This window comes from Cnephaeus nilssonii (genome assembly GCF_951640355.1).
Source record: "Cnephaeus nilssonii genome assembly, chromosome: 3".
NCBI classification, from domain to species: Eukaryota; Metazoa; Chordata; class Mammalia; order Chiroptera; family Vespertilionidae; genus Cnephaeus; species Cnephaeus nilssonii.
Genome location: NC_137074.1, coordinates 51,116,260 through 51,134,954, shown reverse-complemented (window position 1 = coordinate 51,134,954; position 18,695 = coordinate 51,116,260). Strand labels below are relative to the sequence as shown.

The 18,695-nt window shown below is 47.7% G+C and overlaps 1 protein-coding gene across 3 annotated transcripts in view; it reads left to right on the top strand.

Moving 5' to 3' along the window:
- TMEM44 (transmembrane protein 44) overlaps window positions 1-18,126 on the top strand; it is a 31,013-nt gene extending 12,887 nt beyond the window's left edge. Inside the window, exons 7-9 of one of the 3 annotated variants that reach the window (XM_079762474.1) lie at window positions 156-260; window positions 5,206-5,364; window positions 15,788-18,126. In XM_079762474.1, the coding sequence (XP_079618600.1) occupies window positions 156-260; window positions 5,206-5,364; window positions 15,788-15,898 (375 nt within the window). In that variant the 3' untranslated portion in view covers window positions 15,899-18,126. The remainder of the gene's footprint in view (window positions 1-155; window positions 261-5,205; window positions 5,365-15,787) is intronic. The other 2 variants (XM_079762473.1, XM_079762472.1) reach the window with 2 other exon arrangements.
- The last annotated feature ends 569 nt before the right edge of the window (window positions 18,127-18,695 follow it).

Genomic DNA, 18,695 nt, shown 5'->3' with positions numbered 1-18,695 from the left:
AGATGTGCCATAAAAGAACAGGGGGCAAAAAACACTTTAGGGTGGGGCTTTTTGGTGCTTTTTTTTTTTTTTTTAAAGAAAATGGGACCTTGTTTTTAGAAAATGTCTCCCAACTTAAGAATTCCCATTTCTGTCTCCTTGTCTCTACTTGAAAGAATTCAGATTGGGTGCCTCTCATTACACTGCCGCACTGCAAGCCACTCAGGACAATGACAGCCATCAGTCACTACATGGAGCTGACCATCGAGCCGGTGCAACAGGTGAGTGGCCATGGGCCACAGCCCGGTGTCCAGAGGGTGGGAGGTAATCATGGAAGGCTTCCTGCAGGAGGTAACGCTTTAGCTGCAAAATGGGCAGGATGAGGCAGGAGAGCATAAAAAAGAGGAAGGGGGAATGAGAGAAAAAAAATGTGTGTGTGGCGGGGGGGAGGGGGTGGTGGAGAGGAAGGAGCGCTCCAAGGCCTGGTGTGGGGGAATTGGGGGAATTCAGGAGATGACAGGGTGGGGACACCATCACACTACAGAAGCTGAATATCATCCTGAGGTGATGGGAGTCTATGAGGCTTCAGGACTAGAGACTTAGGGTCAGATGTGTACCTTAGAGCCATCGCTCAGGCAATGTTGGAGGACAGACTAGGGGAGAGGAGGCTGGAATCAAGGTGGCCAGTGAGGGACAGTGGAAAGTCCAGGAAGGGTGGTGTGGCCTGAAGCAAGGCTGGAGCAGAAGAGGCAGAGATGGAGTGGAGAGAGTTGGCAGGTAGAGCGCTGGGAGGAGTGAGGATATGGGGTGAGGGAGACTGAGCGCTCACGATACCTCCCAGGGTTCTGGCCTGGATGTGGGGGTCCTCAGGAGGAAGAGGGTTAGAGACAAGGGGGAGAGAGGTGACAAGGCCACTGCATGTCCCACTACCCCACAAAGACGGTTTTTGTCAAGGTTACCGGTGACCTCCAAGTTGCTAAATCCTGGGGTCATTTCTGTCCGAATTGAGATTGGCCACTAGCTTCTTGCAGCTTCTGGGGTCCTCACTGTCCTGGCTTTGCTGCCACCATCACAGACATTATTTCCTTGTCGCTTCTGCTGGCTCCGCCTGGTGAGCTTCACTTTAAGGCTGCAGACCCTCTCTCTCTCTCCATCCTCTTCCAGTCCCGTAGTCCCACAGCGGCACACGCCGGCGCTTGCTGATCTCCCCATGCGTGTCTCCTTCCATTTTCTCTCCCTCCGCCCCAGCTTTGGCTGCCGGCCACCCATTCGGAAACACCACATGGCATCTCATACTTCCCGTGTCCAACACAGAACTCTGGACTTCCGTGCCCAGACCGCTCCCCATCTTCCTGATCTCAGGAGAGGACACCACCGCGCGTGCATTTGGTCCAACTGAAAATCCCCCTCCTCCCCTCACTGCACGCCCATGCCTGTCCAATCCATTTGCGAATCTATAAATACTACTTTTTAAATAGATCCACAGCCGTTTCCTCTCCACGGCTATTTTTTCCCATCTTCCCCATCTGCAAGGGTCTCTTACAAATGTAAATTACATCTTTTCCTCCTTTGTCTAAAACACTCCTCTGGCTTCCCATTTCACAAAGAATGAAATCTAATCCCCTCACACAGACTTCCAAGCCCCTGCCGGCCCAGCGCTCCCTCCCTCACTGCCTCCTATTCTCTTCTCCTCTTCACTCTTCTCTGGAGGCACAGATTTCTCTTCTTTCCTCTGCCTGGATGCTCTTCCTTCTGATCTTTATGTTGTGCACGTGGCTGCCTTTTCTTGTTTTTTTTTATCTTCAGTTAAAATGTCATTTTCCCCACAGATCTTCCCCAAATATCCACTCAGATGTAGCCTCCATCTCTGTCCTGTCCCTTTACTGCCTTTTTTAATGCTCTGCAAAACACTCCCCATGACCTTTTCCTTTTGTGTGTTATCGGTTTCCTTCAGGGATACGAACTTTGTGTCTCCTTCTGTCTTGTTCGCTTAGACCCTGGTGTGTCCGTCACAGGCTCTCTGTAAAGGTGCACTTGGAACACAGAGCTCAGTGGTAGCTGCCCCACTGAGCTGCCCACGGGACATACTGGCAATCAGAGAGTGTGGGCCCGAGACATAGGTTTAAGTCCCCGGTTTTGTTCCTTGGAAAGTGGGTGCCAATAACCTGTCTGCTGTAAGTGGAGTGCAGGGGTATTCGGAGCATGCATTCACAATTCAGCACCCACTTCGGCTGTGAAATCCTTCCTCCGGCGGGAGGGTGGGTGGGGGATGGGAGGCCCTAGGAAAGCCCAGGGAACCTGAGGCGTGTGGCCTAAGCTTTGCACAAGACACTTTTAAATCATGGAACTCCTGAAAAATAGCAGTGCAAAAGTGCATTTATCTCAACGCTCCCAGGACCTGAGTCGTGGGTAGATTCCTGCTGGGGAACAGACTCCATGAAAGAAGAATGTGTTCCTCCTTGGTTCTCTTCCCAAAGCACATTTTTGAGCAACTTGCACCTGGCCTCTTCCTTCTGTGTCCACCAGAGGGCGAGAGGTGTCTTTGTGTGATAGCTCCTGACAAGGAGTGTGGAGCCCCCAGGCCCATCTGGGCAGGAAGCCCCCTCACTGGGCTCTAGGGCCTCCATCCCCAAAATGGTCTCTTTACTGAGGGCTAAATACTTGCCAGGCTCTGAGCAAATACTAACAGCCAACGCTTCCATGATGCTTCCTGTACTGGTCACAGTAGAGTACTGGTCTAAGTGCTTTACACAGATGAACTCTACATCCTCACAGCCAACCCTGAGGTATTATCTTCATTTTACAGATGAGGAAAATGGGGCACAGAGAGGTTAAGGAACTTGCTCAAGGTCACACAGTTGGTCAGTGGTAGAACCAAGATTCAGATTCGTCCCTACCGAGTCTGTGCCCTTGACAACTCTACATACGTTGGCATAATGGCTGACACCAAGTAACCACTTGATAAGTGGTTGTTTTTAAAAATTATCATTAACACAAATTTTCATAATAACCTATGAGATAGATACTATTATTTCTATTGTTGTTATTTAATAATTAATACATTTATTATTTTAAATTGAGGCACAGAGAGTTTTAAGTCACTTGCCCAAATCCCATAGTTAGATAATCACAGAGGTTTTAAACTAAGCCTGTCTGGTTCTGGGGCCTGTGCTTTTATAAAGAGGATGTACTCTCAGTGCTGCCATATCATGCCAGCTGAGTTAGCAAGTTTTCCTTTTTCATGCGAAGGTCCCAGTGGGCAAGGTTGGAGCTAGGTACCCTGAGGCCATGCGTCCTGATATATGTCCTGTGTGGTCAGCCATCTGGAAGTGGGCAGCAAGAGCCACTGGCTGCTTAGTCATCTTCCCAGGTCCCTCCTGAGCACTGGACCAAAGGAGAGGTTTTCCAAGAGATGCAGCCGGTTCGGGCTGAGCTGAGGGGCCAAGGGCCGTGGGTCATGGGGATCGAAGGACTGGAATATCTGAAACTGCATTTTATCTGTTGACTCAGGTGTGGTCAGGCCTGGAGGTTTTTATAGAATCTACGGTTGTTGCCCGCCCGGGAGGCTTCTGTTTCCCCCACGTCCCCCACCCCGCCCAGGGCCGCCCAGAACACTGACTCTGCCTCCTTTACGGACTTTCTCTGCCTGTCCAGTGACTCTCACATGAAACCACATGTGAGCAACTTATGCTGGAGTCATGCTCCAATCACGCTGGGGCCCTGTGTGACTTGGGGTCCAGGCCAGTAGCCCTTCCTCTTATGTGTCCATGACATTGACATCTGAGCCCTGTGACACCACTTCAAGGGAGGCGAGGCAGGGATTACCACTCCCTTTTATAGATTAGGAAACTGAGGCTCAGGGAGGACTAATTTCTTGCCAAGGTCACATGGTTGGTGAAAGATATGGGTCCAGAGGGCAGGTTGTTCCCCCTGCGGAATGCCTGCCCAGCTCTGAAACCCCAGCCCTCAGAGCTTCAAGCACGTCTGAGGGAGCCCTCCCCTTGCCCAGCCCCCTGCCCCCACCCTGTGAGCCCTGAGGGGAGAAGTTCTTTTCTCTATTTCTTTTCTGAAATATAGATAGATAGATAGATAGATAGATAGGCATAGATATAGATAGGCAAATGTTTGATAGAATATAGATAGGAAGATGGACGATAGATGATTGATAGGATACAAATAGAAAGATGATAGATACACAGGTAGAAAATAGAAAGTGATAAATGATAGAAAGATAGATGGTAGATAGATAGGAATTGACATAGATAATAGATACAATATAGATAGAAAGATAGATGGTAGATAGAGTATCTCCCTTAAACCTTTCGGCTGGTGATGAGTGTGAGTCGGTAAGGCCTCTATAGAGTGCATTGTTGGCAAGAGATGTCCAAATTACAAAGGCACATACCCTCTGAGCTAACAATTCCACTTCTAGGAATTTATCCTTTAAAAATAGCCTGAAAAAAAATTTTTTTTAAATACTTTTATTGATTTAAGAGAGGAAGTGAGAGGGAGAGAGATAGAAACATCCATGATGAAAGAGAACCATGATTCGGCTGCCTCCTGCACGCCCGGTACTGGGGATTGAGCCCGAAACCCAGGCATGTGCCCTGACCAGGAATCGAACCTGTGACCTCTTGGTTCATAGGTCGATGCTTAACCACTGAGCCACACCTGCAGGGCCTGAAAAAAATTTTTTTAATTCTTTATTGTTGAAAGCATTGCATATGTCCCCCTTTCCCCGCATTGTCCTCTCTCAGCCTGCCCCTGCCCCCCAGCCCTAGCCTGAAATTTTTAATGTACAATGTAATTTACTGCTGTCAGTGTTGATTGTCAAAGCAAGAGACTGGAAATACCTTCAACATCCATCAGTAGGGGACTGGTTAAATAGACTGTGAACACCTATACAATGTACCAAAAAATTTTTTTCTGATACAGTTCTATCTGAGACATCAAGTGAAAAAAACCAAGGTGGGTAAGAGAGTGTAGAGCGTGCTGCGTTTGCGGCAGTAAGGAGAAATGCGGACATGCATTTGATTGTGCGTTAGACTATCTGGGAGGGTGAACGAACCCCTCTGGGGAGAACGACAGCTGGGGCGTGAGGGTGGAGGCAGGCTTGCACCCACACCCTTTCCTACCTTTGGAATACTAGAGCACGTGAGTGCTTTGCCAATTAAAGCATAAAGTAAACTAAGTGTCTCTGCCCGCCCTTCCCCACACACCTTGCAGGCAGGCTGCAGCGCCACCAGGCTGCCGGGCGACGGACAGATGAACATGGGAGACGTGCCCCTGCAGGAGCCCCCCTCGTACCCTCCGATTCGGGTCATCCGGGCCCGCGTGTCTTCCAGCAGCTCCTCCGAGGTCCCCTCCATCAACTCCGACCTTGAGGTACCCGCTGTTGCCTGCCCGCCGGTGCCTGGGCGTCCTCCTCCCTGACCCTGCGGGGCCCTGGGTGCTTGCGCTGCCGCTTGCCAATCCGCCCTTGCTCACCGCCCGCCCGCCTGCTGAATAACGAATGAGCCCGCTGCCTCCTGCCCGAGGAGTTCCCACTGCCAGCGCCGAGAAGGGGTTCCATGGTCAGGTTCCCCAGCGAAACACTGCATAGTGCAGCGTGGTCTCGGAGAATCACGTGCACATGCAGTTACACAAATAAATGCGTGAATAATATATAAACTTTGAAAGAGTCTCAGTGTTTCCCAAACCCATGTGACCATGGAAGCGTCCCCTCCCCCCCTTCCCCCTCCCCCCCTACCTGCACCCCGGGAACACCAGCTGCCCTATAGTGCTCTCAGGGTCATACTTGGGATCGTATAAGCTTGGCACTTTCATAAACTGTACCTCACTTTGATTTGGGGATCTGTGAACAAAACATCACATTTTGGATACCACTGACGGGTATAGCCCTCAGGTCTGGGCTGTCCTGTCCCTCAGTCCCACAGCTCCGGGCCTGTGTCTGGAAAATGAGAACAAGGACGGTGTAGTGGACGTGAGCTGTCAGCAGGGGGAGGACTGCCCTTCATTCCGGGGTTGTGTTCCGTTTTGGTGTTAAAATGCCCTTTTATGAAATGATGATCAAATATGTGGTAGTTGGTGTTGAGTGTTTTGGTTTGGTTTTAATGGTCTTATTTGGTAAAACAATCCACTAGCCATCCTAAGTAGGCCCCTCAAATTTGTTGAACGCATAGTGGACCCTAAAATCCGAAAGACTCAGAGCCATAGACCTGCGGATTCTCCCAGGACTCTTTCCACTTACCTGTGCTCTGCCCGGGTCCCCCAGGAGTGCCCTATCCAATCCACAGGACAAAACATTGGGATTTGCAAGTAATTCCTTTGATGGCAGAACCGGAGAAGGGCTGAGACAGAGACCGAGCAGGCTGTGGGGGCTTGCCTGGACTGAGAACTTGAGTATTTTCAGCTTTCCCCAAGGGTCCACTGGCTGGGCTGGGCAAGGCATCCGAGGAATGGCATTGGAGCCTCCGGCCACCTGCTTGGGGCTGTGTGTTTTCAGACATCGCCACAGGAGGTGGTACGCTCCACAGAGACTGGATCCACTCATTCATTTGCTCACTCACTCACTCACAGGGCAGCCCGGCTCCTGGCATAGCCATCCGGAGAGCGTACTGAGCAGACGTTGAGAAAGGGTGACTGCACCCGCCCGTGGACTAGGTGGGAGCCGAGGCCCAGAGGGAGCGGGGCTTTCAGGAGTGGCCACCTCACTTTCCAGAGTCGCCCACACCTGTTTTGTTCACAGGGTTGACTTTCTTCCGGCATTGAAACGGTTCCTCTGCCTTTTAAAGGCTTTCTTTTCTTTTCTTCTTTAGTCTCTGGGGTGCAAGAAAGGATTAAGTCCAACGTTGTGACAAAAGTGCATTTAGTCCTTTTTTTCCTTCTCTGCTTCCTAGTAATGTCATAGACCTGGGAAGCTTTGTAGGAATTCAGCAAGGACGTTGTTTCTGTCATTGGAACAAAGTCTGCCTGGAGCTTTTGTGGTTGTGGGGTGTGTGTGTATGGGGGGGGGGGGGGGCGGCGGGGGAGATGAAGCCAGACACCAGATTGCTCTGTCTGAAAGGGGTCAAGTCCCAGGCCTGTGTGTCTTGCTATCTGTGCCTTAAGCTCTTGACAACCGGGACTGCTTGTTCCCTCTCCAAACTCTATTTCCAGCGCCAGAGGCCAGGACAGACTCCTTTGGACATTTGTCATTCTTTTTTAAATGCCTTTTTTTTTTTTAATGATTTTAGATAGAGAGGAAGGGAGAGACAGGAAGAGAGAGAGGAGAGAGAGAGAGGGAGGGAGGGAGAGAGAGAGAGAGAGAGAGAGAGAGAGAGAGAGAGAGAGAGAGACATTTCTGTGAGAGAGAACATAGATCGGTTGCCTCCTGCACTTACCCCGACAGGGGATCAAACCCGCAACCCAGGCCTGTGCCGAAACCAGGAATCGAACCAGTGACCTTTTGGTTACGAACCAACTGAGCCACACTGGCCAAGGCTGGACATTTGTCATTCTTAAAGTCAAATCATTCCTTTAAAAATAAACAAACACAAAAACATATACACACACACGTACTACAAAAGTGCTCATGTTAGAGAAAATACACACAAGTAAGAAGAGGCCAGAACATTCCAATAGGTACCAAAGGCAAAAAGCGACGTGGAAGATGTGGTTTCTCCACTCGTCTGTTTCCTCCCCGGGAAGGTGGCATCGCCTGCCACGACAGAGTGAAAGTCAGCACATCCTGAAATGTGTGGGGCAGCCAGCTGGCTCCCCTGGGGGTGAGGAAAGATGCTCCACTGGCCCCCTCCCCCCAAGGAAAGGACTGCCGGAGAAAGAGGGCTGATCAGGAGTGGGGGGGACACAGGCTCTCGCTGCCCTTCCAGGCAGCCTTGCCCTGGACTTCTTGAGTTTTCACTTCTCCCTCTGTACGTGGGAACCGCGAGACCTTCCCTGCCTATGTTAGAGTGACTGTGAGGGTCAAATGGGGGTGCTGGCGGGGCTTTGCAAGACTCCCAAAGTTTCCCCTGCTGTCGTGCAGGGGAAACTTTGCTACTCACTCCACCCCTTTCAGCCATGGAATGGACAACACCCACTCATTTATCCAGACCTGTTCTGAGCGCGGAGACAGTGAGTTCAGGGAGGTGGTGAGGCTCCACCCAGGTCCAAATGTAAAGGAGCTTTGACATAGGAGACCAGTGGCCCCATAAATGCTCATCGTGAAACCCCAGCTTTGAACTAAGTTGCTAAGTGGGATCTTTAAGGTCCCACTTAGCAACGTGACCCTAAGTGTCGAAGTGTGTGGTTGAGAGCGGTGGGAGGAGGTTAGTTACACTGAGTCAATTCTTAGCTGTAGATAGACTTCCATCAAGCAAACGAAAGGATCAACCACCCACCAAGCTTGCTAATGTCCTTGTTAGCACAGCAGCTCAGGCTGCTGGGTCTGCCTGGGTGCCGCCTGGGATACCTCTGCCCCCTCGGTCTCCTTCCACTTGAACCAACGCAGGTGCTCCTGACTGAGATCCCACCTCCATCTCTCCTTTCATTGCTGTCCTACCCAGGAGCTTCCCAACACTCAGCCCCACGGGCTCCCTGCTCTAAGGCTTCTGTGGCTCCTGACTGCTTATGTTTAAGTCTGACCCTTTAGCCTGACCTCCAGGGCACCGAGTCCTCTGGCCCTGGGCCAGGTCTCCAGGTTTTACTCTCACATCTGGCCAGCTTTTTTTTCTCTGGGTTTCTTTGCTTATTTCAGTCCTCTCCTCCTGCCCTTCAAGGCACTGGCTAAATCCTGCCTCCTCCAGGAAGCCTTCCCTGCACTCCAGAGTAAGGTTGCTAGATTTAACTGGCAAAAAAACACAGGACATCCCATGCAATTTGAATCTTAGAGGAGCTTACCCACACTGAAGCATTATTTGTTATCTGAAATTCAGATTTCACTGAGCACCCTGTGTTTCCTCTGGCAATCCTGCTCCTGAATCAAACTTGATTGTTCGCATTTCTGGCCCCTTCCCTAGACCTCTTCTTCAGTTCTTCTGAGCAGCATTTGAGCAGCAAAATTTCCTCCAAAAATTTAGGAACATACAATGTGATAGATCAACTGTATCTTAATAAAACTGGGGAAAATTCGTTTAAGAAATTAGGAACAGGAGCCAAGGCCTTTCCCGCGGGTGGTCCCGGGGTTTGGCCTGAAGCAGTCTTTGCATCTCCCTGTGACTGATGTTGGAGGTGCTGCTCCCGACCCCTGCTGCCCTCCATTTTATTACACGTGGCTTCTCCGTCTTGGCCCTTTTGTCCCCCCCTTCAGATGTCCCTGAAGTGAAACTGTGTGTCATCTTTATAAAGGAAACCACCCCGCTGTGGGTCAGAACTTCCCTCTCGCTGACCCAGGTCACGATGGGCCTTTCACACAGCACCTCACGGCGTGTGAGGCATTTTCTCATCTCACATCCCGTTTTCCCCACAGCAGCCTGGGAAGGAAGAGCAGTGTGGGAAGTTTGTGCCATTAGAGAGGAGGAAAGAAAGTGTTTGGGGTGAAACACAGTGCTTGATTCAGAGTGTCAAAGGACTCCTTAATTAACAAGCTATAAATATTGTGCAGGTTTTTAAAAAAGAAATAGAAAGGATGAGATTTTGAGACATACGGTGGAATGTTTAAAAGTCTGTAAAGTACCAGATCAAAAGGAAATCTGCCGGGGGTCTTAATCCAGCATCTTGAAGGGTTCAGGAATCTGGAGAAAGGGCTGAGGTAAATTATGAAAGAGTCCAGAGATGAAACATAATTTTGGAAGGTATTTTGGGGAGCCAGAGAAGACTTAGCTAAAGAAACCAAATCCTTTTGTCTCAGGACCCCTTGCTCTTTATTAACACAAACTAGAGGCCCAATGCACGAAGATTCGTGTAAGAACGGGCCTTCCTTCCCTTGGCTGTCAGCACCGCCTTCGCTCCGGCCCAGAGCCACCTTTCCGCCTTCCCACGCTGCCCAGAGGCCTGGAGCGGCTGGGGCGGTGCCTGTGTATGCAAATTAACCCAGCATATTTGTTGGGTTAATTTGCATACCCACTCCTGATTGGCTGGTGGGCATCACGAAGGTACAGTCAATTTGCATCTTACTCTTTTATTGGTGTAGATTGTCCTAAGGCAAGGTAGAGTTACATATCAAAGGCCAAGGTTTAGTATACAGAATCCATCGTCAGATTGGGGAACTGCCTACAGCTGTTCATGTGTTTGGCCAGTAGGAGGCAATAACATGTAGATTAAAATGCCCTCAGCTGTCTGGCAGCAAGCAATCATCTATGCAAATCTTTAGGTGTGGGGGAATTCCCTTAGCCATTTCCAGCAGGCTGTCCTCAAGGTTCCATCAACCTTTTGATGAAACTTCTTGCATCTATGACATGCTGGAATTAGCTTCCAGCAGAAATCTGCTTAAACAGATTGAGAGAACTGTAGCTGGTGCATCTCTGGTTTTTTGTAATCAGAAGAAACAAAAAACCTTTATAATCTATCCTGAGTGCAGCAACATCTCACCTCTCCCATGTTGGGAAGTCACTGCTCCCCAAAGGTAGGAGGTGGGAGTTGGTCTTGCTACACCTGACCAATCCAGCTCCCATAGTCTAAAATGTAAGCCTGGAAATTGACCATTTTCCAATGACTAAGACATACCTCAGTCTTCAGGAACAAAGGAAAAGTTACCACATGTCCTGTGGACAAGGGCTACAGCATGCCTCTTGGTTTCAGAAGCATATGACAAAATGTGTTTTTTAGAAATGGGGTGAATTGAAGTACTATATAAGCTGTGGGTCACAAACGTGATGGTCCTCTTTAAAGACATGTGGAGATATTAATTACATTTTAAAGTAGAACAGCCATTTGCACAATTTGGAGTGTGTGTGTGTATAAGGGCTATTAAATACCTTCATAGAGACTCTTGTAAAAATAGAACTATGGATGATCTTTAGTTTGTTTTTTTGAAAAAAATCTTATACAAAAATGAACATATTTTGCTCTTGAAATATGGAAACGACTATAAAATGTTATTTATTTTTATTTTGGGGGCTCGGGGGGAGACCTCGGTTGCAAAGATTTGGGTTAATTGTACTCAGGCACATTCTCATCATTGATTTAAATTTTTAAAGAAATTCTGCTACTATCTCCACTAGAGGGCGCTGTTCTTAAATTTTAGATTACCCGTGATGCTGAAGATTTGGAAAGAAGTGTAAAGGTTTCATTTCAACCCAGTTGGGGGGACTCTTAAGCTCCTTTATTTGTTTGCTTGTTTGTTTGCTCGGCTTTAAGTAAACTTTTATTTTGGAATAACTTTACATTTACAGAAAAGTTGCAGAGGTAGTACAGAGAGTCCCTGTATATTTTGACCAGTTTCCTCTAATGTTAACATCTTACAAAAACCATGCTACATTTATCAAAACTAAGAAATTGACATCAGTACATTACTATTAACTATACTACAGGTTTTATTTAGATTTCACTAGTTTTCCATCCATATTCTTATTCTGTTCCAGGATACAATCCAGCATATCACATTGCATTTAGTAATTTTTTAAACAAACAAAACACTCACTCACTACAGTAACCATAGATTATCATTTATATTTTGCATGAACATCTGTATTTATTTGTAAAAGTTATTTAACTTTTTGAACCCCGATGTTGTCATCAACATATCTGTCTTTTGCAGTGTGTCTGTAACCATCATTTTTAGTAATGTTGTGTCTTCTCCAATTAATTTTTTTTCTGTTTATAACCCCCATCAGGATGTCATTAAAATATGAATGCTATGGAATTATTACTAATTTTGTTAGGTATAATAATGATATTGTGCTTAGAATTTCTTTAAATGTCCTTATCAGTGAGATACATATTGAAGTATTTACAGATGAAATTAGTTACTTTAAAATACTTCAGCCAATAGCCGAAACCAGTTTGGCTCAGTGGATAGAGCGTCGGCCTGCGGACTCAAGGGTCCCGGGTTCAATTCCGGTCAGGGGCATGTACCTTTGTTGCGGGCACATCCCCGGTGGGGGGTGTGCAGGAGGCAGCTGATCGATATTTCTCTCTCATTGATGTTTCTAACTCTCTATCCCTCTCTCTTTCTCTCTATAAAAAATCAATAAAATAAAAAAATAATAATAATAACATACTTCAGCCAATAAAAAAATTGAGGAGCTAGAGCAAATAAGACAGGATGTGTCCATAGGTGTTTATGAGGTTATTCTTTATGAGGTTATTCTTTAGTGTAAGACTAAAAAGTCTTATAATTAAAAAGTTGTTTAAAATGGAAATGTAAAATAATTGAACAGTAGGAACGTGGTTTTAATGTGACAACAATGCCAAATTCTGTGGACTGCTCAGATTGGCAGCTGTTCCACTTAATGGACATTCACGGATCAGTATAACTGACATTTGTAGATTCGTAGCTCTGTCAGGACACGTCTCCCAGGCACTGCATGCCGGGCCGGAGGACAAGAGCAGGCCGAGAAGCCGCCCTTCAACTGACTCAGACATATTTGAGGCTTGGGGTGGAACCAACCGTGCAGTAAAGGCTGATTAAAAATGAATCTTGGCTGGTAGCAAATATCCCATATTTTCAAGGTGGGGATTTTATTTGCATCTCTCTTTCTTCGTTTTGTGGTTTTGAGTTGACTCATCTCCATCATGTGGTTAATAAATGGAAGATTTATTATCATTATTACACCTGGTAATAATCATTTCTAATAATAGTAATTTAAACATCTGTATGGGTTATAATTTTTCCCAGGACCTGCAGCCCTTCATAATTATCACAATTATCCTATTGATCATTTAACTCAGTTGTAGCTGCTAGTAGCTGCTGCCTTCCTGCTCGCTGAAGTCAGCTCTCCCTTTGCGCTCAGAGCATCCGAGGGCCTGCCTCCTGGCTCGCTGAGCAGTCGGGGCAGGTGCCGAGGCCTGCTTTGCTCTGTAACGGGGGCGGAATCTATCAGACTTTCCTACGTCTCTTTTTATTCTGCAGCACAAGTGTTGGGAGGCCCTAAGCTGGAAGCAGGTATGGACAGTTATGCTCTCTCTCTATTCCAGGAGGGACTTCCTGTGGCTTGACTTCAGTTCCTGTTTTTGTTAGGCAACCCTCCCCCCCCACCCCCCCACCCCCACCCCCTGCCCCTTGGATGGCTGGGACCATGCCAGATTCCTTTAGGGGAAAAAAAAGAATGTGAAAATGAGAGGCGAGTCTTATAGGATCAGGGGATTTTCCGGGTTCTCTCAGTTCAGAGTTCTTTCCGCTTTGTCCAAACCATCTAATAGGGACTCAGAGAAGATGTGTAACCCGAGGAAGAAACGTGGCTTGGAAAAGAGGTGTATAAACAAGCAGAATAACCCCAGGTTGCTAATGGTAGTGGTGCTGGGAGTAGCTATACTAGTTGAGATAAACATTGTCATCCGGAGACCTTGATCAGCTGGCTGCTGTCTCCATGCCTCCCTGCCTCCAAGGGACGAATGAGCACGTTTTTTGACAACTACCTGTGCCTGTTGTCTCCCAGGATTGTTTCTGATAAGACATTAGGCCATCTTTTGCTCAAATTCTCTTTATGTCTGGATTCCAGCAATGTTTTTATTCCTTAAAATGAAGTATTAAAACACATTATTCTGGGGAATCAGAAGAGACTTAAAATGTTTTTGACGGCCTAACCCACTTCAAAGAGTTCACTTGATCAAAGTGGCAGGCTGACTCTGTCTGCCGGAAGCTGGATTGGTCAGGTGTAGCAAGACTTGGAGCAGCGGTTCTGAAACATCAGGGCCAAACCTTAGCTCTCAACCCAGAGAGAGGGTCTAGGGTGGGTTACCAGCGTCAGCCTTTGAACTGAGCACCCTGGGCCCTTCAGGTGAGGACACTCAGAACTGTCATCTAGAATGTGAGCCTCAGCTGGAAAACAGAATTCATCAAAAGGCACACTGTCCATCCTCAGGAAACAGGCCCCGACTCCACCAAGGGGCAACTGGACCCCAGAGGCTGAGGGGCTGGGAAGCTCTTTTATGTGGGATCTTTGATAAAGTCAGAAAGGAATTTGCTTAGACATGTCCCCTCAAATCTGCAGCCACAAGTGAATGAAAAGTAAGCACTGGGAGTGGCTGGCACAGCCCCAAACAGGTACAGGGAGCTGATCTGTACCAACCAAATCAGCTTAGTCCCTGGCCTGCACGGTTCGTGGGGATGAGGTGGTCTTTTTAACATGATGCTGTTTTTAATCATCAAGTAGTAGAACTCGTAACTCACTCATTGAATCAGGCTCTTTTTTCTTTCTAAAACAAAGCCATAATTTGTGTTTTATACCTGGCATAGCGTGGACACTTATCTGGCTCAGGGAACCTTGAAAACCTTATCCCGGACTTCCAGGAACTAGACTGATTGATTCAACTCAAATTTGAATATCTGGTGGAGCATTTTTCTTGGAGTGCATGTCCATGCCTGACTGTATTTTTTTGCCCAAATAGATAATCTGGCCCCCGCTGATACAGCCTACTTGGCCTTTGCTTGTTATTTTCTGGGTGTTTTGATGAAGAGATCAAATATGACCTATGACTCAGAATCATCAGTCATAGAAACTCAGAAAGAAAAGAGATTATATTACCTAATTACTGATCCAGTATCCCAACTTACATATGGAGAAACCAAGGCCCGGAGAGGAGAAAGCGAGTTTGTGGCAAAAGGAAGACTTGAGCCCAACCCCCCACTTGCCTTCGTGGCTGTAAACACTAAGGGTTCCCTTCTCTTGGTCCACATGCAAAGTTCCCTCTCTTAGCCACCATATCAGAGCAATAGGAAGACTGCAAATAGCTTCACCAGTTCTGTGTGCCCACCTCTTTTTTAACCTTTCCTACCCCTGCAAATTGCCATTTTCCATACTGGTCTGACAGCAATGAAATATTAATGGGTTTGTGACTATGAGTTAGGTTTTAAGTGTTTGTTTTTGGCAAGTCTACGGATCTCGAGTTTAGAGGAAATACCATGGGTGGGGAGGAAGGACAGCCAGTGCCCTGCTCTGAAGGAGCTCATCATCTACCTGAGGACAAGGGAGACGCCCAGAGAGAGGGCAGGGCTGTCCATGCTCCGCTGCAAATGAGTGGCATAGGCAGTGCTAACAGAGAAGGGGGTGAGAGCTCAATGGGCATAAGCAGTCAGGGTAGACTTCCTGGAACAGGAGGTACTCACCTGGCCCATAAAGAATGGGTTGTGTTTGCTTGGTATTTTCCAGGAATGAATTAGGCGTGGATGTGGGCATTCTTAGGATAAAGAGAATATGACTCAGCCCTAACCAGTTTGGCTCAGTGCATAGAACATCAGCCCTCAGACTGAAGGGTCCTGGGTTCAATTCCGGTCAAGGGCACATACCTCGGTTGTAGGCTTGATCCTCAGTCCTGGTCGGGGTGAGTGTGGGAGGCAACCAATTGATATGTCTCCCTCACATGAGGTTTCTCTCTTTCTGTCTTTCCCCCTCCCTTCCACTCTCTCAATGGAAAAATACTCTTGGGAGAAGATTAACAACAACAAAAAGAGAATATTACTCAGTCTCACTAGAGAAGGACTTGGTGACTACAGGGAAAAAGAGGGTGGGGCTGGTCTGTTCAGGGTGGCTGTGCATTAATTCCTTTATTTAAAATTATGCTTGTCCTGGTAGGTCCTGGAAACACAGGCCTGGTTACTGACCCTACTACCTGTCAGTCCTTGTGTATACCTGGGCCATAGAACCAGGATTGGAGCTGTTGTTGGGGGACTGTAGGAACTAAGAAGGGTCTGTTCCACCAAGGAACCTTTTGTGTCTTTTCTCCACAGCGCGACCCCGAAGATATAAACCCTGAAGGGAATAAAGACAACGTGAAGATGCTTAGATCCCAGATGCAAAGGTGTCCTATGAGGCCAGTGGACTTGACTTCTGATGAGTAATACTTTTTGGAACCACATCAACAGCTCAGACCCCAAAGTCAGCTGTCAGGAACTGAGCAGAGATCAACTAGCAATGACACCGATGGCAGGAGTTGAAGCTTCTGCTGGGTCTGCCCAGGAAAGTGTGGAACCAGGAGCTGCCACTGCCCTTGGCTGGTCTCTGCCATGGCTTGGAATGGAGCTCAGACTTTGGGCCCTATGCACAGACTTGACATGCCCAGAGTTTGTTCTGAAAATTTGAAGTTCACAGAGCACTCTTTGTGAAATATAAATCTTCATCCTCTTTTCCCTTTCCCTTTCTTACATGTTTTTATTGATTTTTTAGAGAAGAAGGGAAAAGGATGAAAACATCGATGAGAAACACTGGTCGGCTGTCTCCTGCATGCTCCCCACTGGGGATGGAGCCCGCAACCGGGCATGTGCCCTGACCGGGATTCGAACCAGCGACCTTTTGGTACACGGGTCGATGCTCAACCACTGAGCCACACCAGCCGGGTTCCCTTTGAATCAACCAGACTTTGAATATCTGCTAGGTTCCAAGAATGAGTTCATCTAACAAATAGCTAATGTGTTTGAATCTCAGTAGAGCCCATTCTGCAAGACTTGACTAAGCCTAGATGAGAGGGGTGGGCCCACATGCTGGATTCAGTCACAGGTACTGATGGGACCTGGCTCCTGCTTTCTGGTTACCCACTTGAGTTTTCTGCTGGAGGTTAAAGATAGGACTGCTTGGCCAACCAAGTCTTTGTGAGGGCAAGCAAATAAATTGCTCTAGGTACCAGGGCTTGCTGCAACCTGACAAGGTGTGTGCTGGGGCAGGGTTTGCAGGTGAGGGGGACTGCTTCAGGAGGTAACTGAAAGCATGCAGAGGGTATGACAGGAGGTGTTAAATTCAAATGCAGCAGTCCCATTTTAGGATTGTTTTGTTACTGTGATCATAGGTGAGGGGAAGAATTGAGGGATTGGGGCCAAGGTGAGAGGAACACTGGCGTGAGTGAATAAATCACGAATGAATTGAAGTATCTCACTGTGGAGCACAGATAGGTCTGAATCCCAGCACAGCCACAGAAGTCTGCCACAAGGGGAAGTGGGAGATGTGCCGAGAAACCCAGCTCTGCCTTTAGCTGGCCCCTGGCAGCCTGTGTGACTCAGCTGTTGTTGCCCAGTTTCTCCTAAGCGCAGTGCAAGTACTGGCAGCAGGAAGAAGCCGCACCTCAGAAAAGCAGGTTGATTCCACAGATCTCTGCAGAGATCCTACCCCCCCTCTGAGCTAGAAGTGAATGTAAATCCACCCAATTTACCCCCACTATCCAACTGCTTTGGTCACTGGTTGTCTTGTAGTGGAGTTTGCTGAAGTCAGTTTTGCATTATCATCTTACACCACTGAAGCTGTACATGGAGGGAAGATGAAGATTCAAATTGGTGGTGTGTGTATGGGGGGGTCGGGAGGGGGGTTGGATTTCCAAAAGATGAAACCTAAAAGAGGATTGGAAGCAGGGAAGGGTGGAATCTAGTCAAGGAAGGAGGAATCTGATGTGTCCAGAATGGGTGATGCAGTGTGGGCTATAGGGAATGGGTAAAGAGGCCGGCAAGCAACCAGACTGTGAAGGCTGGGCAATTCTGTGGCTAACTGGTAGCCATGGGAGATACCAGAGTAGGAAGATACACGGGTCAATGCTCAACCACTGAGCCACACTGGCCAGGCTCCCTCAGGCAGGCCACAGCTGATGGGTCAGTCTTTCATCTCCACGGCCACAACTTTTTAGGATGCAGAAATGTACAGTTATGGACAAAATATGAACACGGGGAATGCATTTAATCTGAGTAGTAACAGCAGGACAGGAGCAGGGTTCATCTTTAGAAAGACAGAGACATGGGGATAGGATGACATCTCTGAAGTTTGCCTTCAGCACACAGCCCCTCTCTCAAGGGGATGCTGGCTCATGCTCCGTGAGGCACCAGAAATCGGTTGGATCCTGATGGAAATGTCCTTTCGCCCAAGAACATCAAAGAATCTTGCTATGTAGAGGAACATCTCGCTATACTTTTCATTCAATTTTGCTGGGAATTTAAAACTGCTTTAAAAAAATTGTTTTAAAAAATTGTATTGCTGACTGTCAGCAGCACAAACTACTTGAGATTCAGGTTTGTTGACTCCCTAGATCCCTTTGTCCCAGCGTCTTCCTTCACAAACCAGTTCCTATCGTCATGGTCCAAGCTTGTCTCCAAGCTGAATCCTGTGTCTCTTCTTCCAGGGTGAACTATTAAACTGGGAATGTGGGGAGTGGTTTGGCCTCATTGTTCAACGAGAATCTGCCTGCTATGCACAGCTCTGCAGCTCTGGAGCCTTGGTAACAAGGTGCCAAACAAAATGCCTTTCTCCTAGTAGGAATGTCCCTGCCTCCCCTGCAGCTGCACCCCTAGCTGGTAGGCCAGGAGGATCATGGGGGTTACTTGCTCTGAAGACTCACTGAGCAGTGCAAGGGGTTACCCACACTGGGGAGAGCTTGGGGAACAAGCATGTTATCCTCTTCTGCCCACTCATCTGGAAATGAGATGATGTAATACAGTGTTAGTTGTGCTGCCTATTACCTGCATGGCTTGGAGCCTGCTACCTAACCTTTGTGAACTCCTGAGGCAGACTGAGTATAATACCTATATGGAAAGCTTGTGGGGAAGACTGAGTGAATTAACAGCTATGAAATGCATAACACAATACCCGACTCAAAGTAGACACTGAAGCAGGATGTTTCCTTCCTCCCTGTACTTCCTGGCCACATATGTCCTGAAAGGCAGT